The 24,691-nt window shown below is 43.0% G+C and overlaps 1 protein-coding gene across 3 annotated transcripts in view; it reads right to left on the bottom strand.

The window, feature by feature from the left end:
- Window positions 1–2,029: 2,029 nt before the first annotated feature.
- Window positions 2,030–24,691, bottom strand: part of KCNC4 (potassium voltage-gated channel subfamily C member 4) — a 56,357-nt gene continuing 33,695 nt past the window's right edge. Inside the window, exon 4 of one of the 3 annotated variants that reach the window (XM_060231619.1) lies at window positions 2,030–2,506. In XM_060231619.1, the coding sequence (XP_060087602.1) occupies window positions 2,481–2,506 (26 nt within the window). In that variant the 3' untranslated portion in view covers window positions 2,030–2,480. Of the gene's footprint in view, window positions 2,507–2,630; window positions 2,708–2,740; window positions 2,911–24,691 lie in introns of those variants that run through there. The other 2 variants (XM_060231620.1, XM_060231618.1) reach the window with 2 other exon arrangements.

Here is a 24,691-nt window from a genome sequence, read left to right as displayed (position 1 = left end):
CATCTGGATTGCCTAATAATATTAATCTTACAACTACATGTCAGTTACAGGACCAATAAACATAATTCTATACTAAGGAGTTATTGTACTTACCTGCCATTACATCAGGGCGATGGTCACCACAATCACAGTCTCACCACGGAACCTGGAGCCCAGTGAAGGACTTCAATTTCTCCCCTCAAACAGAGGCAGCTGCAACTGCTCATATTGATCAGTAGCAATTTTGGAAACAGACCCTGCTGCATAACATCCTTAGTGCTCCAGTACACTGTCCATGTCATTATGTACCCAGCAGTGGATCTTTCAAGTCACCTGGACTTGGAAATGACCCCCCCCCACCGCATCACACTAAGAACTATAGCCTCTCTCCACATCATTGAGAGGGGTTTTATCTGTAATTGATGCTTGGCCATAAGCCAGAAAACATGGACTGCTCAGGAACTGATGCTGTTTTTCTTTCTAGTTTTGCTGAGAACCTTGACTTACAATGAGCAAGGCTGGTGCCAGCAGCCAGACAAATTGGGCAGCTTTCCAGGACTTTGTGGCTTCAAAAGGGGGTATAGAGGATGTACCAAGGACTGATCCTACTGCTGTTGTTGTCAAAGGTGAAGGTTCGGAAGTGAGGGAGGTTTCTGTTCTGATCCAATATGTAGCAGTTTAACTTCCTGACGGGGGCATGAAAGAAAAGAGGCAAACTGAAATCAAACTCCCTCTCAGTCAAAGTATGACACAAACAGTACCTCTTACAGCACACTGAAACATAGAGCTCTTTGGTCTAGCTGCATCCTTCTCCATTTCCACAACTGCAACTACCTATGGTTAGGTCCCTCCCCCTTTAACCCCCCCCCAGATTTTCTTGACCTAGATTACTAAATTCATGCTACACTCCTGTCAGGGAGCAGCATCAGCCAAAAACATTCAGCAGCTGAAAGGATTCTCCTCTCCCCACCCCCATTTGTTTGTACATTTTAAACAGTGAGAAAAAGAGTTTGGGCACAGAAAAATAATACCTCTTGTGGAATCTAGTAACCAAATGTAATACTGCAACTCATTTCAAACCATGGAGCAGTGGGAAAGTCTAAAACCAATGTTCCCCAGCAGTCAGTCCTTTCTGCTTGAGTACACTCTGGCTGGTAAGAGTGAATGCAGCCAACCTGCTGAGAGAGACTCTGCATTTAGAACACAAACAAGTAATCATGTCACATTACAAGTTGTATGAGCTGTATTCAGGTTGCTATATAAAAGGACCTCCTGGCTTTGTAAACATCCGACATAGGAGCTTTGGAAGGAATGAACTGAAAGAGTGATGTGTCACTGCCAAAACATACAGGCGGCAGTTCAGCTTGGTTGGTTTTGGATGTCAGATGACAAACCTCAAATGTAAACTAATATTTGAATATTCCAAAAGAGCACTACAGCAAAAGAAAAAAAACCTGACAAGCAGTGATGGTAATCATTTTTAAAAGCATTTTTTTAAAAATGAACATATCAGCTGTCTAAGATTTCATTTTTATTTTTTTTCCCAGCAGGGTGACATGTTTACCCTGGAAGGAGGAGGGTCACAGCAAGCAATGTTAAAACAAACATTGCAATTAAAACGTTTTCTAAACTTATAACAGTAGTAATGTTTACAATTTCCCATAACAGAAGTTTGGGTTTCATACCTCTTGCAAATAGTTAAGTCAATCAGGTGGGAAATAAGGAAACAGGTCAGATTCAAATGGCAATGAATGGGCCATTTTAATACAAAAATATTTGGAACAAACAATAAAAGAAAAGACAATACAATACAATACAAGGAACACACAAAAACTAGATCTCAGCTCCCAGATCTCTTTATTAGGACACTAGAGCAGTTTGACAGGAAGAGGCATGTGTACAGCGCAGAAGATAATGGTATTATATACTGTCTGGGATGTAGTAACAGTATTGGAAAAAACATAATCAGCTCTTCAGTCTAATGCTTCTGCCTTTTTCTCTTATACACATCCACAGGGTATTTTGTCAGGAAGTAAAAGTTTCTTCTCACAACAATTCTATGAATATAATTTATGGCAAGGAAACAGAACATCAGAAACACTTGGAACGCACACAGTGGAGTCTTTAAAAAAGGTGAGATCTGCAGACAATAGTTGGCACTTGCATACTGAAGCATCTGCAGGAAGGTATCTAAGATTAATAAAGTCCATCTGTGACAAAGTCCAGGAACCATTTAAGTGACTACATGAGAACAGCAGTTATGCCAGCTAGCAGATCAGTCAGTACAATAAAAAAGATCTGACTGCTGATGGAACAGTTCAAGTGTTTGTGCAGCATGATGACATTGGTTATGTGGGAAAACCCTGGGATGATGTCTCAAACAAGTTTTTATACATCAAACACAAAGCAAGCAGGATTACAGCAAAAATTCTGGTTCTCCTAGTTTACATTCTCCCCTTTTACATTTCTAATAGGAAAACTGCTTGAGCCAATCCCAGCTTCTAGTGACAGTGAGGATTCAACAGTCCTGAAAAAACAAGGATTTTCAGTCTTTCCCAGTTAAAGATTCCAAACAGGCAAAGAAGTGTTCCAACCAATGCTTCTGTTTTTGCATGTCTCAACTGGTGCTTGCACAGGGGACCTTTCCTTTCCTGACCCATGACCAAAACTTGCCTCGGAGCTACTTAGATGAGAGGGTTATATTTTCAGTTCTTTGTATTTAAGGGAACTGGCACTGAAAACACCATAATGTACTTTCCCCCCTCTCATTAATTCCTAGACATGAATATTTTTAAAGGAAATGTAACAAGGGAGAAAATGAGATCCGTGTGCTGGAGGATCCAGAGGTGTTTCAAAAAGAAGAACGGTGATGATTCATTCGGCCTTCTAAAGGCTGGAGAAATGGCCCAGACAGCATATGGGGTAACTTGGCTGAGTCAGAGGGAGAAGACAAAGGCTCAGTAGAAATTGATATCCTCATGTCCTATCAACTACAGAGGGGGTTAAAGAGCATTGTTACCCTGCCTGTATCTACATGAAACTTAATCATATCATGTTATCATCTCTTAGACTACAAGCAGAACCACCAGATCTAGATCTTTGTAAAGTAGTGTACAACCACCCCCACTTCAGACCACATGTGAAAGTTCCTTAGAAAAGTGTGTATGTCAGGCCAATGCGCTGGCTATTCACTGAGTGAATATAAAACTTGATGAGAGTCAGCAATTAATTGAGCCTATGTAATAGGCATGCATGCTAAACCACTTGCTTAAAAGAGATGACTGACCAACCTGAGCTTTCAGCCCAGTTAACATAAACTAACAAACACCAGACCTCAACGTGACTCTTTTAATTTGCTAAAAACATTTCCATGACTCTATATACTAACTCATTGCCCACTTTCTCTATATTTAGGACTGTTTGTCATTCCACATTAATGTCTGATGAAGTGTGCTCCTAGCACACGAAATAAAACTTTGTTGGTCTTAAAGGTGCACTTGACTCTTGCTTTGTTCAACCTGAGCTTAGTAACACTTCTGTAGTTACTGTGATATGTATATATAAGTAACTATGAGTAAACTGCTGTTGTATTGTTTATTTACTTGCAATTTCATGTTCAGTATACCCAGGAGCAGACTTTTAAAACTTCCTGAGAATCTTGTATTCTGCTTTTATCAAGGTTTCCACCCCCACCCCACCCATAAGTACTGAAATCTTTAATGGCACCTGTCCTCCTAAAGTCAAGGTTGAATAACTCTAAATGGATGAACAACTCAAGGGAAAGGTAGAATCTGGAATGAAAACCATGGAGAATAGAGCTATGTCATCCTAGAACAGCATCCCTGAAGGCTATTGAATCTCATTTCCCTACTTGAGTTTTGCATAAATAAAGAACCCACCACTCTTCCCTTGGGAATCAGCCCTCCATCTAGGAAAAACAAGTAGTACAAATATCTTAGATCAGTAACCCAAGCAAGGTTCATCAGGAAATCTCTGTTTTCCCCATCTGAAGTCATCATGGCAAAATCCTGCAATCTGTTTCTTTCCAATTAAACATACAGGAAGGTCTTGTTGCAATAGAATAAATACTGAAAACTGTTATTGAAAATTAAGAATTAAATGAAAATCGGAATGAAGAGCTTCACTAAACTCCAGCAGCTGAAATATAGAAAGTAAAATTAGTGCCCAGATTTTTTTTTTAAATCTTTAATGATCATTGAAGCATCTGTGTTCATATACTAGCCATGGAAAATGGTGACTATTCTCCATGTTAGTGCATGATCTGGGTAGTTAACAGAACTGAGTACGTAATGAAATAAGACATCAAGTCATCATCTTTCACAATACCATTTTGGAAGGAATTTCCATTTTTGGCAATAACCCTCTAATTTATTGTTGAGGTATATATTTTTTTAATATTTTTAAATTCTCATATACAAATGTACATATCTCATGTTATAAATCCAAATGAATATGCAGAGGAATTATGTAACTTTGCTAAGGTGGGGGACTTTTCAGATGAAGAAAAATAAAACAGGGAATTTCTAACCAGCCCTGGCCACAGACAATTGATCCCTAATACAACATTTCTGTTGCAAAAGAACACTTAGACCACACATACCCCTCATCTTCTCGTTCCTAAGAGATTGTGAACCAGCCACTGAAAGACACAACCTCCCTCTTAAAGAGAACTTAACTGGACAAGAAAAAATGACCATGCGGATGTTTCTCAGTTTATTAGCAGGATACTTAGTTGTAGAAAGTGGCTCACCTGAGTTCTTATAACATATAGTTGATAATTAAATACCTGCTAGAGTTTGGTCCAAAACTTAACTACCTGGCCAACCTCTGCTTGGAAAAAAACCATAATCCTCTAATTCTTGTCCTATTCTTTTTGTCTGTTCTGCTGCTGACTCTCAGTATGATCTATTGTGCTTTTCTTAAGAGTTATTATTATTCTTTCACTTGAAAGCAGTTGAAGGCAGGAAGACCCATTCAGGTAAGAAGTGGTTGTTTCAAAGTGCATGCAAGATGGAATGGCTGATTGTCTGAGTAGCAATTTCTTGTGCTTCTAACAGTATAGCATAGGATCGTCTACTGTTCTTTTAATATGGCCAAATCCTTCATCAGAAGCTGCTAAGGAATGATTCACACAAGCATATATATCATTCAGTGCACACCATTCTGCACTGTTTGATCAATGATGTCTGCTTCACACATATAAAGTATCACTTAAAACCATCATGTGTAAAGATCTCACAAATATCTATTTTGATGCATGTACATGTATTTGGAAATTACAGCATGCATCTGTTTCCAAATATATGCACCATAGCTAAATAGATAACTGCAATTTTCAATTTCCATCCTCATCTGTTGTTACCTTAGTGTCTCTGTAATTTTCATAAATAACACTCTATGTGGATGCTTACTTTCTCTTACCCCATCCCCAAAATACATAAATGTGAATATTCATGTGATATTGCTGTGATATTTTACTTTTCAGGTATATTTTGTCCTTCTTGCTCAAAGAAACATAAATTCATGTTTGCTTGAAAAATAATTCCTTTCATACTCTGGTTGCATTTAATCTGATTGCTCTTTTGCTTCATTATCAGGAAAGCTTTACTGATGTTTTTACTTTAACAGTAAGAACAGAAAAGTCTTGTTGGCAGTGCAGGAAACAACTTTGCACAGATAATTACTGGGCAGCTCAATTATTGCTTTGACATTTACACTTCTTGGCTAGCTAGCAGTTTTCCTTGCCTTGCCTTCCCCTCCAGCCCCTCCCCCATTTTTCTCCATAGTGGCTTTTTGGAGAAAAATAAGATGTGGGAAATTTATATTAAGAAACAAAATATTTTTCTTGTATTATGAGTCCTCCCCCCTCCAGGATCTCAATGCAAAGTAAAATGTAGTCTTCTAGTTGTACTACTGTTATACTTGTAATTCACTTTGGGTCCCAGTGAGAAAGACAGATGATGATGATGATGGTTGTGGTTGTTGTTGTTATTTCTTTTTAAAAGGATTAAATTCAGGGGATTAAAGTCAATGGATACTACCCAGGCTAAGCCAAATGGAGCAGGTTGCTGGATGTGAAAAGGGGCAAAGAACAGGGTGTGCCTCTTTCCTGCCTTTCCCATGAGTGTCTCTGAAAGTTGCATCTTCTGTTAGAGACAGAAGGCTGTACTAGGGAGCTTGTTACATCTGATTCAGCAAGACAATTTTTATTTTTCTGGAATGTTGTACTTGATGGGGTATGCACAAAAATTATTCAAGTTTATTTTCAATTTATATTCTTTTAAAAACATTTTGTGCATTTCTTTTATTTGCATTATTTTCTGTGTATTTTATTAGATTTCATGGATTTCCATGGAAAACACATTTTTAGTTGTAACACTTCTTTCCAGTCAATTTAAAGAAAAGCTTTCATGGACTTATCCATGGAGAGGGTCCTACCTGCCATTTTATAGTCAATTAAAATGAGGACACATCTCTGGCTATTTTTTTCTCACCCAATTGGAATAAAATTCCTGGGGATTATACCTCTCAATCAAGTGGTTGTCCCTGCCAACTTTCAGTCGGAGTACAACGGATCTGCTTTTTTATAGGCACCTAAAATTCTACCTGCACAGCAACCACTGGGAAGCATCTGAAGGCAGGCAGTGTTACACCATGGACAGAATCCTGGGAGCCCCAAGACAGGCACTCTTTCTCAGGCAGCTCAAAGTGCCATCCTATGCAGAGATTCTTTATACTCTTTGATTTCAATTGACTTAGATTGCAGAAATCTGCACACATTGCAGTCACACCAGCAGCAACCGGTATTAGTAAAGCAAGTAAAAAAACCTGTAAATACACAGATTAAATGAGAATGTACTCGGTGCATCCAAATGGAAATGGCAGGGCTTTGTTTGTAGAAAAAGCCCAGCAGACACTCATTTGCATATTAGACCACACCCCTTATGTCACCACTGTTTCCACACAGGGCTTTTTTGTAGAAAAAGCCCAGGAGAACTCATTTACATATTAGGCCACACACACACACACCCAGCATCAAGCCTGCCGGAACTGCATTCCTGTTTTTTTTTTTAAAAAAAAAAGCCCTGGCAGTAGTGTTGCTGCTGATGTGGAATGTAAAAAGCCCCAAGGACATATCCTTGTTGCTCATATTTTCTGCTGGTGTTCTCTCCCTGCTTGCTGCCCTCAACTGAAGTCTGAAACAGTACCCATGAGGTACCAGAACACCAAAACCTAATGAACATCTGTGAGAAGATTTTACTTTTCCGCAGTTCACAACAGGTTTTAAAAAATAAAACAGTTTAAAAATACCCAGCAAGAATATGTAGAACTTCAACAACAGCCACTGCAATCTTGTGTCTAGTATAGCTTAAAGAGAAATGCAAGAATAATAATAATTGAGAAAAAGGGATACAGACTGAAGACTGAGGGTGGTCATTAATCAACTGTGTAAATACCTTGGTGCCAGGTTTGGGTTTTTTAATGAATGTCTAGTCTATGTGTGTGCCCACCAAATTCATGTCCACTTGCTTAATTCTACTTAAAATATACCTGTTTTTCTCTGTCTATGTAGGAAAAACACTGCAGCAATGGACAGGCACTTTCCCCCTGATATGCAATTGTATTAACCATCCCAGCTAGAATTTCTTGCTTCTTTTATGAATATGATATTTTTCCAGGTCAACTCCTCTGAGACTGCTCAGATTCAGTCATCTGACACATTTGTAGTCAATTGGTTGCAGACAGCTGTATCTCGTAATCACCAGAAACAGCCAAAACGGCTTTTGGCCCATGGCTCCAAACCAGTTTTGGCCCTTAAATGAACAAGCTCACAGAACTCAGAACCTGCCTCTGATAAGCTTTTGTGCTTTTTGTTTTTGATCTGAATTGCATTTGGTTTGCTTTGTTTACATTATATTTGGGTACCTTTGTAGGCCACGTTGGGTCCCTGCTGTGGAGGAAAGCAGCATAATAAATTGCCTTATTAATAGTACCTGATTTTTGTATGTTGTCTAGCTCTGTAAAGAATTCAACTTGCAGTAATTTCTTTTTCAAACAAAATATAGTTTATTGATTACTGTAAAATAAGTATTTACCTTTAAATGGTTTGACTGAGTGTAAGAGAAGGGTAGCTCAAGGGTGGAATTCTCAGGAGGAAGATAGACAACCCCCCCCCACCCCCGTGATATGAGAACACTGCTTTCAATTAATCACAATCCATACTAAAACAAAATGCCAAAAGCAGAAAGAATAACTGGAAAAATGTATAGCGATGATGTGCATATTGTGTATCTTTTAACTCATGCAATGTCTAGCTTTTAAAAGGTTAAAGGAGACCCCAAGGTAATGATAACTAAGTAGGCTAAATAACTAAGTAGGCTAAATTCCACTGCAACTCCAACTGCTTGTTCCTTTCCTGGGCTTTATGTGTCCCCCTCCACTGCCTGTCACAGGGAAAATATGGAGCTCCATCTTCAACAGCAAGTAGAATGGATGAAGGAAGAGCCAGAAGAAAGGACAGGACCAACTAGCGACTATCATCTCTCACTTATCAGCACATTTAGTAAGGAATGTGGTTCTGCAGGTTGTGTCTCAGCAGTTCTATATATCTGTTATACTCAAATCTTCAATACAACCACCTAAAAGATATAGATTTCAGTACAAACCATTTTTATAGTAAATACATCTAAGACTGCAATCTTGAACTGAAGGTGATTGTGGTAAGATTATTATCCATTCTTTACAAGTTTCTCATTAATATGAATAACCCCATCATTGAAGTTTTTATTTGGAGGGGCTTTATCCAGGAAATAGGCTTCCCAACCCCCCCCCTGCCCTGCCGAGGGACCCCTGGATTAGCAGCCTCATCCCCTGCTCTCCAAAAATGTGGAAGCGGAGGGGGGGGACGGCGTGGTGTCTCTTTCCTTGCCTGCCTTCCTCCCTTCTCCCTTCCTCTGGGTCACAAAGACCTGCCCACCGTCGGCCTGCTATTCGCTCCAGTCCGGCCTCCCTTCGCGAGATGCATGCTGGGACTCGTAGTCCTTGCGTCCTCTCCAGCTGCCACAGGCATCTTCTCAGGGAGTCTGGCCAGTGGAGGGGGGGAGCTCCGCCCCCAGAGGACCATGTGCGTTTCTACCTCCAGAGGCTTCAGTCGCTGATTGAAAGGCTTCCTCTTGGGATGGGGTGTCTGTGTTACTTTGAAGAAATTTGCAGCAACTCGTGAGTAGAGAGGCCAATCCCCCTTCAGTGTTGCCAGAAATGGGGGGGGGGGGAGTCTGCTGAGTACTTCATTATTCTCTATGTGGAGATCGATTCTCATAGGGTATAATGGGGAATTGATCTGGAGGTTTCGGTGGCTCTGGGGGCACTGTTTTTTGAGGTAGATGCACCAAATTTTCAGTATAGTATTTAGTGACTCTCCCCAAAGTATCCCCTAAGTTTCAAAACAATTGGACCATGGGGTCCAATTCTATGAGCCCCAAAAGAAGGTGCCCCTATCCTTCGTTATTTCCTATGGAAGGAAGACATTTAAAAAGGTGTGCAGTCCCTTTAAATGTGATGGCCAGAACTCCCTTGGAGTTCAATTATGCTTGTCATACCCTTGTTCCTGGCTCCGCCCTGATGTCTCCTGGCTCCACCCCCAAACTCCCCAGATATTTCTTGAATTGGACTTGGCAACCCTACCAGGAAACGTTTAATATTTCCACTGTATAGCTATTGCTGACCTATCCTTACAAACTTGGGAAGAAAAGGGAGGAAAGAGAAACCCTTTGTTTTTCCCACTTCATGGAGTCTTCTTCTAAGCTTCCTGGTATGTATCTCATTCTCTAATTCTGGTTTTGTTCTCAGAGCAGCAGGGCTATTAGTCATGCCTTATATACCAAGTTGCATAATGCCAAGTCTAAAAATTGCATAGCATAGCTACATGTCAGTTCCAATAAACCTTGCCTGAAACAATATTATCCTTGCTGATTAGGAACGCTTGGTCCACTGAGGATTTTCCATGTCAGATAGCAACAGGCTTGTCCTTGGTTTAAAGCACAAAGCAGACTCAGCTCCCTCCCACTGTCAACCACACCATGCTACAAGCAAGTAACAGAATCCATCCTGCTCTGTCTCTCTAGATTATTGCTTCTAAGCCCACCTCAGTATTTCTACTCTTCTGTCCAGAGCCAAAGACCTCTTTTAGATTGTAATCAAAACATTCAGTATATCAATTCCATTCCTGGTTTCCTTGCAAACATGCTGCATGAATATGGCAACATTATTTATGAAGCATGAGACTGGATTGGTGAAGGGGGAGGCTCACTGGAGTAATGTGATTTAACTTCCTGAATTACAAAGGCCACAGCTTTCTAATCAATGATAAATATGCTAGTTGTGGCTAAGCCAAAATCCTGACCAAATTCTGACTGTACACACTGCATTTTCCTGTTGATTGCTACATTAACAGGTAATTGCTATTTACCTTTTTTGAAGCTAACCTTGCCTTCGATCTCTTCCCCAGGCATTTCTCCCTTGCTTTAATCAAACTGATTGAATAGACACTGTATCTTTGCATCCTGAGTTCCTTCTCTGCAATACCCCACCCCACTGCCCACTTTCTGAGTGGAATATAGGGACTCAGAGATCTCCATTCCAACTCATATCTGACAAAGGAAGCTTTGACTTTTGAAAGCTCATACCCAAGAAATCTTGTTGATCTCTAAGGTGTTACTGGAGTTGACTCTAGCTGTTCTACTGCAGACCAACATGGCAACTCTCTGAAACTAGCCTTCAACCAGTAGCCAGAAACAAGACAGCATCATTAGGGAATAGCTGCAGCTCAAACCTGCATAACTTCTGACTCACCATGTCAAGCCCTATATACCAGCTATGTACCAGGTCTTATTGCCTGCCTGAGACTGCAGAAACAGGGACATTGTCAAACATGTCACAAGCCATAAGGGTACAAGCCCAAAAGTGACAGGTAAAATAGAAAGGAACTCTCCTTCTCATCCCTTCCTACTAGATGGATCCAAGCGGGCAGCCGTGTTGATCTGAAGCAGTTGAACAAAGCAGGAGTCAAGTTGCACCTTTAAGACTAACCAATTTTTATTTAGAACATAAGCTTCCGTGTGCTCTTAAGCACACTTCATCAGCACACTCCTGCTTTGTTCAATCCCTTCCTACTGTTCTCACAACAAACCTGCACAAAAGAAAAGCTTGATTAGATGGTATTAAAGACCTGCAGGAGTCCAGCTTGGGATGCTGGAAGCCAAGGACCTGCATGTAATATAGCATTTCCCCAAGGGTGACCACATTCAGAACAGGCCAGGGCTCCTGTACCTTTTAATAATGGTGCAGAAGAGGAAATTGCAGCAAGTTCAGCTTGCTCTGCCCTGACTTGTTTTGCATCTTCTTTTCTTAAGCACATTCAGTCCTTGAAATAAGTACTATGTGGCTTCCTACATGCACAATTGGCACTATCTGGGTTTTCCTTCCACAGTGGAATGCTGTGCGGCTGAATCCATTCCAGAATACCTCAGTAACAAGAAATAGATACCACAGTAACAAGAAATGTATATTGGGGGTTTATCATTATGATGACAAGCTGAAGCCTATTTTCTTCCTCTTGGGTGAATAAGGAATACAATATTAAGCATGTTTATTGCATGACTCATTAAGTGTTGAGGATGGTGGGATTAACAGGTAAATGAATGCACTTAATTATACAAATCACAAAAGTGCAAACTGCACCCCAAAGGAACAAATGCCTGGCAAACCTGGTGGCTATGAACAGCAGATTGTTCACTGGCATGGTGCAGGTTCACAGACACCAGAGCATAAGGTAAAAGCCCTGGCACTTTATCCCTCTCAAATTTTAGAAATAGGAAGCTTTACTGTATCCTAGAATGATTTTAACAGCATTAAGAGATGTGTGCGGTCAGAAAGTGGAAGGCCAGAAACTTTGCAGTTCAGACTTCTTTTTTTGTAAAAATCCTTAATTGTTATCTAGGATTATGTAATCATCTGATCTATTTTAGTTTAGTTATCTCTTTAAGATCTATTGTCACTGGTGGGCACCAATTTTACAATGCTTATTCACCATGATTGATTCAACTGGCCAAGTCCCTGACAAACGGCAAGAAGCTATTGTAGTTCCTATAAGAAGGGCTCATAGCACTCCTCAGCCAATTATAGACCAATTAGTCCGTTGTCCATACCAGGAAAGCTGTATGCTGCCCACCTACAACTGAAGCTCCAGAGTTGGTCCTACAATTTATCCATTCCAGGCCCTGAACAAATCAGAATTCACTGGCATTACATCATGCATATGTGCTCTCAGTTCTAGCTGATAAATATGCATCATATCCTAAGGAGAATTTGTTTACCACTTTTATGGGCCTCTAGGCAGCCTTCAACAATATCTCATGCACAAGACTTTGGATCAAGTTAAACTAGTTTGGAATTCCTGAAGAATTATAACATCTGATTGTCTCTTTACATACTTCAACTCCATGAGAATAAGATGCCTAACAACTAGTTGCCTCTCATATTCAGTTCCAGTCACAAAACGTGTTGGATAAAGTTGTATTTTGGCACCAGATTTATTTAATTTGTATTTATAGGACCACCCAAATAAATTACAAAGCTAACAATTTTCATGCTCCTAGTCTGGCTGCACATCCTACTTCACTTTTACTTTATGCAGATGGCTCTTCTTTCTCATTCTAGGGTAGAATCAGGATGTCTTCTCCAAGCATTTGTTTCTTATTGCCATGATAATCTGTTTCTCATTAACTACACCAAATCTAAAATAATGCATCTCCAGAAATACCCATCAAGGAAAAAAGCAACCTATGGATGCTGGATGGGTATTCGATTGAGGAAGTGTCTAATCTCAAGTATTTAGGTCTTCATTTTGCCTCCTCAAATAACAGGAAATTTCATTATTTTTGTCTCCTCAAGTCCACCAAAATACATATAGCAGCTATCAAGATGGGGTTTTTTTTATCATACCAGAGGGCAATTTGTATATTTTGTTCTGGAAGTCTATAAAGCAAAAATTAGATTTTTGCTATACGAGGCGCCACTGTGGTTTCTAGCTCTTATTCAAAAACTAAAGATTTTCAGGAGATTGTAAACCACTCTGAGTGAAGGACAATCTAATCTCTTCTTCTGAACCTGGGCCATCTTTCAAGTGCCTAATTGGATTTCACACTCCACCTTGTTTTTAGAAGCTGGCCTTACTTCCATCCCTTTGATGGTATGGAAGGCTATGGTGAAATTTAGATTTTATTTGCTAGATCTGGATTTTCTGGGTCCTCCTGACAAAGCCTCTCATATCTCTATTTCTTATGCTAGTTTTCCATCAGATCTTCCTTTAGTTATGAACAAGATAATTACTATCCTAGAACAAAGGGACCACCTTGAGTTATGGGCAGCCTCTTCTGGGGAACTGAGTACCTTTTCTTTTCCGGTACCTCCATATTATCTAGAATTTTTAAAAATTACAGCTTCTCAAAGACTTTTCTTCTTGGTTCAACACAATGCTTTACCCTTTAACAAATTATGTGATAAATTCTCAGGTAACTCAATCGAACAGAGGGCCTGCCCATGCAGAAGCACAGAGACAGAATCACTCAATCATTTTTTATTTAGTTGTGATTGATATTCCTCAATAAGATAAATTTGTATCTGTCCATTAATATTACATTTCCCTATATGTTCTCATGATTACCATATATTTTTTGTTTGGTGAAGATAAGGATATCATCCTCTCTGTAGAGAAAGATCAAGATGGGTAGCCATGTTAGTCTGTCCGTAGCAGTAGAGAAAAGCAAGTCTACGGTAGCACTTTAAAGACTAACAAAATTTGTGGCAGAATAAGAGGTTTCATGAGTCACTGCTCACTTCTTCAGATACAGCTGGAATGATTCTAGAATGATTCTCATTCTAGCTATATCTGAAGAAGTGAGTGGTGACTCACGAAAGCTCATACCCTGCCACAAACTTGTTAGTCTTCAAGGTGCTAAGACTCTTGCTCTTTTCTACCCTCTCCATAGTCCATTATCTAACAGCAGCCTTGAAGATCCGTCCAAAGATGTAACTAATTTTTGTCTAGACATTCATATATGCACAGGTGCTCTTTTGGCAATAGAACTGGAGTTATCTAATGATGATGCAGAATTATAAACTATTTGCTATTACTATTTTTACTGTGTCAATAACTTTTGCCACCAGTCCTAACCATACTACTGGGATTGCCAGCTCTTTGCACCTTTACTTGGACATAAGCTTGATGGAACAGAATTGAATTTATTACTGAGTAAATATGCATAGGAGTAGATTCAGGTGGGTAGCCATGTTGGTTTGAAACAGCAGAACAAAGTGTGAATCCAGTGGCACCACCAACATTTTCTTCTGGGTATAAGCTTTTGTGTGTATGTATCTAAAGAAACATTAAAGCTTATACCCAGAATGAAACTATGCTGGTCTAAAAGCTGCCACTGGATTCACACTTTGTTCTGCATAGGAGTAGGTACCACATGTTCAAGGCGTTGGCCTTCAGATGGAGGGTAGCAACACTGCACTGCAGACTGTATCCCAGCAAAGGTGGTCACACCAAGAGCAGCATCACCTCCAGGTGGAAGAGAACTAGGAAGAAGTAGGAAAAGGAAAGAACGGCACAGAAAGAGAGGGAAACATACATAGTTAAACAAATTAACTGGTCTTTGTCTCTCTCTGCCTGCTGAAACTGCCAGCAACAGAAGGAGGAAATGTCCTGCCCCTTTAATACAGGCTGAATGGGATGCTATTTATCACATAATGCTCCCTACTTCCATGCCATGAAAAGCTTCAGCTGCCTATTTAAGCCTCTATTGAAGAAAAAGGACTTTTTCCCCAGGCTGTTGGCAACTTTACTCACTGCTGTAGGGCAGAATTAGAGTCCTTCTGGTCAAAGCAGGCAGCGGAGGAGAGAGAGCAAGGAGCCAGGTGGAGAAACAGGGTGGGGAACTGGGGAAGTCTAGCATGATGGGTGTCCAATCTTTTCAGCATTTATATTTTACACAATACAGATGGGAAGTAATAACCAGGATAAAAGGCTGGCAGCTCAATTTTGGGCCACAAGCTGTGTCCAGACAATAGCTTTCCAGCTGTTGGTGCACTGCTTACAAGGTAAAGTGTAGGAAACAAATGGAGCAGTTATTTTGAAAAGATCTCTTATTTTTTTAAAGCTGTACCTTAGAACAATATAGGTAATCAAAAATGAACTGAAAATAGCCTGTTATTTAATACTGTTACTATAATGAATTCAAAATGGAAAATAAACAATGGTTGGTAATATTTAAGAAACATTCGGGTCTGGTTTAAAGTTCAAGAAGATCTGGGGGAGGAATAAGAGTATGATTCAGCAGAGAGTTAACTGACAGGAATGCAGATCAATCTGCCCAACTAGATCCATCTTCAGAGCAATCAGTAAAAGTTACACACAGATCTTGCCATCAAAGAGGAATGGCCTGATAACTCTGTTTTACCAAAGTGGTGTTATACCAACCACATCACTGCTGGGTGTGTGTGTGCTTAAGTTTGATTCTATGTAGGTAGCAGTGGCACCTGTTGTTGTAACCCCCACCCCAGGGCCAGATTTGGGAACAGACTCTTCAGATGATGAACACAAGGACTCAGAGACCACTGTTGGGGGAAACCAAGAGGCTCAGAGGTTTCCCAACAAAAATAGGCCCCATCCAGACCCAGAGCCCCTAGATTCCAAGGCCGCAGTTCAAGGACCCGCCTACTGAAAGCACAGTTCTACGCAATGATGCCAATATGCTCCAGGGCAATGAATTCCCTTTTAGCGGTCACACCAAGATCCAGAGCCAGATCCTGGACTACCAGTCCTCCAATTTCTCCCCCCATCCAGTGACAACAACAAAGATGGTGGTCCTATGAGAAAGCAGTTCATTAACAAAGAAGCCCCAAGCTGGCAACCTGTGTTATAGTTACTGAGCCAGAGCATGGTCTAAGTGCTACACAGGATTGGCTCTCCAACAAGCCCTGGCCAGAGGAAGCCCAGGATTAAGTGGGAGCCTTTTGCCCAGGATATTTAAGTCCTAGGCTTAACAAAGAATCTTACTGGTTCAACCTGTTTGTATGGCTAGCTAACTTCTGTGCTGCCTGTGAGACTGGACGCAGTAACCAGCTACTGAATCTGCTTTAAGCCATTACTCTCAGAGCTAGAACATGTATTTGATTGCTGTTCTGTGCTATGCCAGCTTGTTACCTGGGCAAATGGTCTGCTTCTGCACACTGGAATTGTAATGTACTGAGTGACGAGACGTGTTGAAGGCAACATACTTTATTAGCAAGTACATCACAAGAGAGGGAATGGCGGGCCGGGTCCCAATTATATACATGCCCCGGAACAACCCTCCATGAGGCCAGGTCCAATCCTGGTCAGTTAAGCTTCCCGCCACAGATCTTGATTGGTGGTGCGTATTAGCGAGCTACATCCGGGGACCAGTGGGGTTCCACTGGTCGCCTCTGTAGCATGCGCTGTGCTGTACATAGAGATTTGAATGCAGGACATAACACTCCTCCCCTCCTAGTTCAGGACACATAGTCTTTCAAGTAGGCCGGTGCCCAGTGTTCCCTGGTCGACCTCCTCAGGGTGCTTGGGGAGTAGGTGCGGCCGCTGTGGCTGGCGGGGTGGCGGTTTCCCCTTGTTGAGGTGTCGCCGGACACTGACTGGCCGTTGCTTGTTGCTCATCCGGAGTCTCTTCTCTGGTGGTGTCACGTCCGCCGCTGTGGTGCTCTTCCGCCCGTGCAGTCGGTGCGGCCGGCATGGGCAGGGTATTTTCCGGGGGTGTTGCTGTCCGTTCTTCTCCACTCCCCCCGCCCCCTGTGGTGGTCGGTTCCTTTGGCAAAGTGCGGCGGCACAACTGATCGATATGCCTCCTGAGAAACTGGCCCCCCTCTGTCGAGACCATGTAGGAGCGGGACCCAGTCACCCGCAGCACCCGGGCGGACAACCACTCCGGGCCGCTCGCAAAGTTTATAGCATACACTGGATCACCTGGAAAGAACCGCCTAGTGGCTTCCTGGGTTTCGGGGGAACTGCGGAGGTCTGTGGCCCTGTCGGGCTGCAACTGGTCTAACCTCGTGATTAGCTTCCTTTCCATTAGCAACTCTGCAGGGCTCGACCCAGTGACTGGGTTGGGGGTGACTCAGTTATCGAATAGGAAGGCTGCTAGGCGGTGGTCCCAATCCCCCTGTACGATGCGCCGCAGAGCCTCTTTTGTGGTGCGCACCATGTGCTCTGCTTGGCCGTTGGTGGCCGGATGGAAGGGGGCAGACCGGATGTGGTGTATTAGGTATCTGCTTATGAACTCCCGGAATTCCCGGGAGGTGAAAGTGGTCCCATTGTCCATGACTAGGGTATCGGGAATACCATGCATGCAAAAGACCCTATGCGGGGCTCTGACTGCCGCCGCCATGGAGGTTGAAGCTACTGAAATAACTTCCAACCACTTGGTGTATGCGTCCACCAGAATAAAGAATATTTGGCCCTGATATGGCCCCGCAAAGTCGAGGTGTAACCGGGACCACGGCCTCCTATTGGACTCCCAGCGGTGTACAGGGGAACTAGGCGGATCAGGCCAGGACTCTTGCCAGGGTGGACACCTTCAAACCCACCCCTCAATCTCTTCGTCCATTCCCGGCCACCACACATAGCTGCGTGCTAGGGCCTTCATCCGCGCTATTCCCGGATGTGTTTCGTGTAGGGCTTCCAGCACTTGTTTCCGCAATGGGGGGGGGAACCACCACCCTGCTTCCCCAGAGAAGGCACCCCTTGTGTGTGGATAGTTCTTCCCTGCGTGCTGCAAAGGCTCTGAATTCTGCAGCCTGTTCCTCCTCAGGCCATCCCCTCCCCACCCAGTCTAAAATACGGGCGAGGATGCGGTCTTGACCTGTGGCTTTAGCCACCTCGGCGGCGTGGAGGGGCCTCTCCGGTAGCATCTCAATAAGCATCACATGGTGGGCCGGGGCTGGGGCCGGGTCCATCGAGGGCAGCAGGAGGCGGCTGAGGGCGTCCGTGTGTCCCATAGCTTTGCCCAGGCAGTGGACCAGGGCATATGTGTATGAATTGGGGAACTGATTCCACCGCAGGATGCGCTGCGACAGAATTTGCGGCGTCTGGCAGTCTGGGGCGAGGAGGTCCAGGAGCAGCTTATGGTCCGTGGCGATTGTGAAACTCCTACCATACAGGTAGTCGTTATATTTATGCACCCCCGCCATGATTGCTAAAGCCTCTTTGTCAATCTGGGCGTAGTTGCGCTCAGCAGGAGTCAGGGTCCTTGAATAATAGGCCACTGGGACCTCCCTCCCATCCGGGAGTTGGTGCCACAGGACAACGCCAACCCCGTAGGGGGAGGCGTCGCACGCCAGAATCACAGGGAGGGATTCGTCAAAGTGGTGGAGCACGTTGTTGGAAACTAGGAGGCCCTTGACTGCCTGAAAAGCGGCAGCCTGCTGCTTTCCCCAGACCCATGGGGCATTTTTATCCAGGAGCCTATGAAGGGGTTCCGCAACGGCTGCTTTGTGTGGCAAAAATGAATGATAAAAATTCAATAACCCCAAGAAACTTTGTAGCTCCGCCTTGCATGTGGGGGCCGGGGCGTGGACAATTGCCTTAGTCTTGTCGGCCGTCGGGTGGATCCCCGTGGCGTCTACAGCAAACCCAAGAACTCAACCCTCGACACCCCAAGGGAACACTTTTCCCGCTTGACTTTGAGTCCCACCGCCTGGAAACGGCGGAGCACCTCATGCAGACGGCTGCTGAACTCCTCAGCGTCCGGGGCGGCGATCAGAACATCATCAAAAAATGGTTGCACTCCGGGGATCCCTTTAAGGAGAGAATCCATTATGCTCTGAAAAATCCCTGGAGCCATGCTTACCCCGAATTGTAACCGCTGCACCCGAAAAGCTCCCTGTGAGTCACAATGGTTTGGGCTTCTGCCGTCTCGGCATCTACTGGAAGTTGCTGGTATGCCTGAGCCAAGTCCAGCTTCCCAAAAACCTTAGAGCCTGCTAGGGCTGCCAGCACGTGGCTGACCACAGGGACAGGGTATGGGTTGTCTTGCAGTGCCTTGTTTATGGTGCACTTGTAATCGGCGCATATGCGCACATCCCCGTTTGGCTTCATTGGGGTGACTATCGGTGTTTCCCAGGCGGCATAGGACACCGGTTCAAGCACCCCTTGTGCCGTGAGGTGGTCCAGCTCCGCTTCGATTTTAGGTTTAAGAGCGAAGGGGACTCACCTGGCCTTGAGCCTTATCGGTCTCACGTGGGGATCGAGGGGTAAGGTGATGGGAGGTCCCTTGTAGCACCCCAGGGACCCATCAAACACTTCTGGGAATTCCCGGCACACATGCTCAAAATCCTGCATTCGCAGTTGCTGCACCCCCACTATGTGAATGCCCAACGGACGAAACCAGGCCAGCCCCAGCAAAGTGGTGAGCTAGCGTTTGACTACTAGGATTTCCAGCTTGCCCTTGAAACTCTTATACGCCACCTTTACCGTGGCCCAACCCAAAACCTGTACGGGGTTTTTTTGGAAGTCCCACAGTATGAAATCGGCTGGCCGCAGCCTGAAACAACCCCTGGGGCAAAGTTTTCTAAGCAGCTCCTCCGAGATTATGGAGATGGAGGAGCCCAAGTCCAGCTCCATTACGCATGGAGCGCCCTCGATAGAGACCGACACCCTGACCTTGTCGGGGGTGGTGAAGGGCAAGTTCATTACCTGCAGGCTCGTTGATGCGATCGAGTATGCCTCCATCGAGTCGTGGTTGGTGGACTGGCGCCTGTGGGTCACCTTGGCCTGGCAAGCTCGCGCTATGTGGCCCACTCTCCCGCAGTTTCTGCAGTCCATGTTCCGATAGGGGCAGTCCCGTCTCTCGTGTGGATCCCCACAGCTGGTGCACTTGGTGTTGGCTGGTCTCTGGTGACAGAGCTGGTTTGCCTCCTCCTCCTCTGGGTTGCCCGGTGCTGTTTCTTGCTGGTGGACGGCTTCTGTTCGCGGGTTGTTGTAGCTTTTGGTGACTCTCTCAAATGCGATGGCTTCGTTGATGGTGCTCTGTAGGGTGAGCTCCTCTTTCGCGAAAAGCTTTTGCTGTAGCCTTTCGTCTCGGAGGCCCCAAACAAATCGATCCCTCAAGGCTTTGTCCAGCTTGTCGAAGCTGCAGTTTCCCGCAATTTGGCAGAGGGTGGCTAGGTAGACTGCGGCCGTCTCTCCCGCCCCTTGATCTCGCCTGTGGAAGAGAAATCGGCGGGCGATAAGAAGATATTGGATTTATATCCTGCCCTCCTCTCCGAAGAATCTCAGAGCGGCTCACAATCTCCTTTACCTTCCTCCCCCACAACAGACACCCTGTGAGGTGGGTGGGGCTGGAGAGGGCTCTCACAGCAGCTGCCCTTTCAAGGACAACCTCTGCCAGAGCTCTGGCTGACCCAAGGCCATTCCAGCAGGTGCAAGTGGAGGAGTGGGGAATCAAACCCGATTCTCCCAGATAAGAGTCCGCACACGTAACCACTACACCAAACTGGCTCTCCAAGGGATGGCTGGGGCAAGAAGTACCCGGTCAGGAGTCTATCTCCTCGTATGTTTTCTCCGTGAGCTTCGCAGGAGCCGAGAAACCCTTGGCGATCTTGAAGGTGGCCTCCCCACAGACACTCAGAAGCACGTCTCTTTTACGGCTGTCATCCGTTCGCTCTTAGGTAGCAGTCGACCCGCTCCGTGTAGGTCTCCCACCTATTGGGGTTGGCTGGGTCGAACTCTGCAAGATAGCCCGTCATCACGCTCGGGTTTGCCATGGTGGCGGCAGCGAGCTCTTCAGTCTCCCTGGACTGCGTGCCTTCCTAGTCTCCGGCCAGGTCAGCGAAGTTCACTGTGTAAGTTACCTGGCTAGGATCCCATCTTCGTCGCCACTATAATGTACTGAGTAATGAGATGTGTTGAAGGCAACATATTTTTTTAGCAAGTACATCACAAGAGAGGGAATGGCGGGCCGGGTCCCGATTATATACATGCCCCGGAACAACCCTCCATGAGGCCAGGTCCAATCCTGGTCAGTTAAACTTCCCACCACAGATCTTGATTGGCGGTGCGTATTAGCGAGCTATATCCGGGGACCAGTGGGGTTCCACTGGTTGCCTCTGTAGCGTGCGCTGTGCTGTACATAGAGATTTGAATGCAGGACATAACAGGAATACAAGCAGGAAGCTAGGGTTCCCAACATCCTGAAGGAAAAAATGGTCTCTCCCTTTAATAAAGGTTTAATATGTTGTAATGGGCAGTTGAGGCTTTTCACAGTGGTAAATAACATCACTTGATAAATAATATCCCGTTAAGTTTCTATTAAACAGACAGGGCTCTTTTGCTCCAGGCAGCTGGGAATCTTTCAGGAAACACTGTAGATGGCAGGGGGGCAGAGGCAAATGCCACACTTTCCCATGCTTGTTAATGTGCCAAGATAACAATCTGTGTGATTACAGATGATTTGTAATGTTTAGGAATACTCAGTTCTGGTATTGGAATAGTGTGCGTAGCACTGGGCTGCAGTGAAGATATGTAGGGGTGGGGCTGAGAGGATTATCTCACCTAGCTTTATTTCGCCTTAAAAAAAAATTAAAATAGACCCCTCTCACGAGTATCCCACCATTTTCTTTCTTTCTTTCTTTCTTTCTTTCTTTCTTTCTTTCTTTCTTTCTTTCTTTCTTTCTTTCTTTCTTTCTTTCTTTCTTTCTTTCTTTCTTTCTTTCCTCTCTGCAAGCAGACTCAGGGCAGCTAACAATCAGTTCAGACATTTACAATTATATGTTCAATTATGCCTACCTATTTTGTTGCGTTACCAAATGCCTGTGTTCACTAGTTCCATGGGTAACAGTTGCTACAAAATGAGTGTTAAAACAATTTTATTTGGTAACATATGGTAACAAATTATATTTCTTGCATCATTAATAACTTCTTTTATCTATCCCATATATTACTTTCTACCCACCCCTCCCGTTACTTGACCCCTGCCGGTGTTATTTACTTAAAGTACTAATGTTTAAAGGTACCCTTAACTAATCAAAAATTAATATTCTTCTTTTTTTCTAAGACTTAATCATTATCAAAATTTGTCCAATGTCCTTTTATTTTCCACTGTTTTTCTACATATCTTCTGAACTTTTTCCACTCCATCTTAAAAACTTCTAAATCACAGTCTCTTAAAATTCTTGTTAATTTGTCCATTTCACTCCATGTCATAACTTTTACAATCCAATCCCATTTCTCTGGTATTTTTTCTTGCTTCCACAACTGCGCATACAATGTCCTAGCAGCTGAAAGCAAGTACCAAATTATAGTTCTATCTTCTTTTGGGAATTTTTCCATTTGTAATCCCAACAGAAAAGTCTCTGCAACTTTCTTAAATTCATATCCCAAGATCCTAGAAATTTCTTGTTGAATCATCTGCCAATATTTTTTTGCTCTTTCACAAGTCCACCACATATGGTAGAAAGAACCTTCATGTTTTTTACATTTCCAACATCTGTCTGGCATCTTATTATTCATCTTTGCCGGTTTCTTAGGAGTCATATACCATCTATACATCATTTTAAAACAGTTCTCTATAATTTTAAGTCTGGTAATTGAAATCCGCCTCTCTCTTTTGCTTCTGTTAAAATTTTCATTTTAATTCTTGGTTTCTTCCCCACCCACACAAACTCTAACATTTTTCTTTGCCATCTATTAAATTGTTTACTGTCTTTCACAATCGGAATAGTTTGAAACAAATACATTATTCTTGGTAGAATATTCATTTTAATTGCGGCTATTCTACCCAACAGTGACAAATTAAGTTTATTCCACTTTAACATATCTTCATCCATTTTACGCCATAGCTTCTCATAATTATTTTTGAACAAATCAATATTCTTCATTGTTATCTCCACACCCAAATATTTTACCTTGGCGGTAACTTCACAGCCCGTTAGTCTCTGCAATTCTTGTTGCTTATTTATTTGCAAATTTTTACATAGAAGTTTTGATTTCTCTTCATTAATACAAAGTCCCGCCAACTCCCCATATTGTATTTTGGCTAACAACAAAGGTGTGACTTGTATGGGGTTTTCCTTTATAAACATTATATCAAAGATTTCAGGTTTTCACGGCTGGTAACATCATTAGCGTTTGTAGAATCTTTCGGGCTCAAGTGCCGTGTTCTATTGGAGAAAGTTTTTCTTCCAGACGTTTCGTTCTCGGCTGCGGAGAACATCCTCAGTGGCGTTGCAGCCAGAGCAGGCGCTCTGACCTTCTTGGCTGCTGTGCATTGAGTGAGGCCAGGGCTGCTGGAGAGCTGCTATTTCTAGGCTGGAGGGGGTGTGGTGAAAGGGAAATAGGTTTGTGGATGTGCCCATTGTTTGGTGGGGCTTCCTGGAAGGGTAGTGATAAGGAAACTGGCTGTTGAATGTGACCATTGTTCTGTGTTAATTGCTGGGAGGGTTGGAAGGGGTGTGAAGATAAGGAAGATGGTTGTTGACTGTGCTGATTGTTCTGTGAAATGTGCTGGTTGTTCTGTGAATTTCTGCAATTTATAGTCTGTAGGGTGTTTTGCAGAGCTGGATACCAAGAATGGTGGATGGAAATGCCTTCTTCCTTTCTGTTAAAGTTGTGCTGGTGTTTGTAAATCTCAATAGCTTCTCTGTTCAGGCAGGTATGATAATGTGAGGCCCCAATTTTAGGTAAAATCTCTATTTTCTTTGTTATAAGGCCTAATTCTTTAGTGCCCCACAACATGTCAATTCTGGAAAAAGTTTTATGTCTTGCTGAAAAAAAGGTATAGTCCCGCACTTCAGGATTAAATTTCCTCCATATATCCTCCAAATTTTCTTGTTTGACCAATTCAAAAAAAGACTTTGGCAATTTTCCTTCCTTATTATTCCCCCCCCCCCCAGACCTATCCAGTGTGTTCTTAATTGTTCCATTAAAGTCCCCCATTATCAAAACTTGATCATAAGTCAGTTCATCAAATCATTGTATAATGTCTTTTTAAAAAGCATCCTTTGCACCATTTGGTGCATACAGTCCCAATAACAACATTTTTTTTTGCATTTAATATTATTTCTACAGCTACAAATCTTCCATCTTTATCTTTAAACACTATTTAATATAGAAAATCACTCCCCTTTTCTTCTGTTCAGCCAATGAATAAAATTCTAGTCCCAGTTTATTCCATAAAAATTTGTAATCCTTTTGTTTGATATGCACTTCTTGTAAACAAACTATATTACAATTTTGCTTTTTAATCCAATGAAACGTTGCCTTTCTTTTTTGTGGTGAATTTAGTCCATTTACATTCCAAGATAATAATTTGTAATCCATCATGGTGCAAATTCTTTATGTTCTTCATAAAACCTACGCAGTTCCTGTGTGCTTGTAATTGTAATTCTTTTTCCTTGCAGCTCAAAGCTCAGACCTTCAGGTATTATGTATCTATACCTCATTTCATTGTCACGTAGTTTTTCTCTCAATTTTTTGTATGCTTTTCTGTCATTTATCACTTGTCTTGGCAATTCTTTCATGATTCTTACTCTGCTGCCTCCCACTATCAATGTCTTTTCAAAATTTTTATTCAAGATTTTTCCCACCATTTCTTTTGTCATA

Source organism: Heteronotia binoei, chromosome 2 (assembly GCF_032191835.1).
Source record: "Heteronotia binoei isolate CCM8104 ecotype False Entrance Well chromosome 2, APGP_CSIRO_Hbin_v1, whole genome shotgun sequence".
Classification (NCBI taxonomy): Eukaryota; Metazoa; Chordata; class Lepidosauria; order Squamata; family Gekkonidae; genus Heteronotia; species Heteronotia binoei.
The sequence above is the reverse complement of the archived record's forward strand: the minus strand, read 5'-3'. Positions and strand labels throughout refer to the sequence as shown.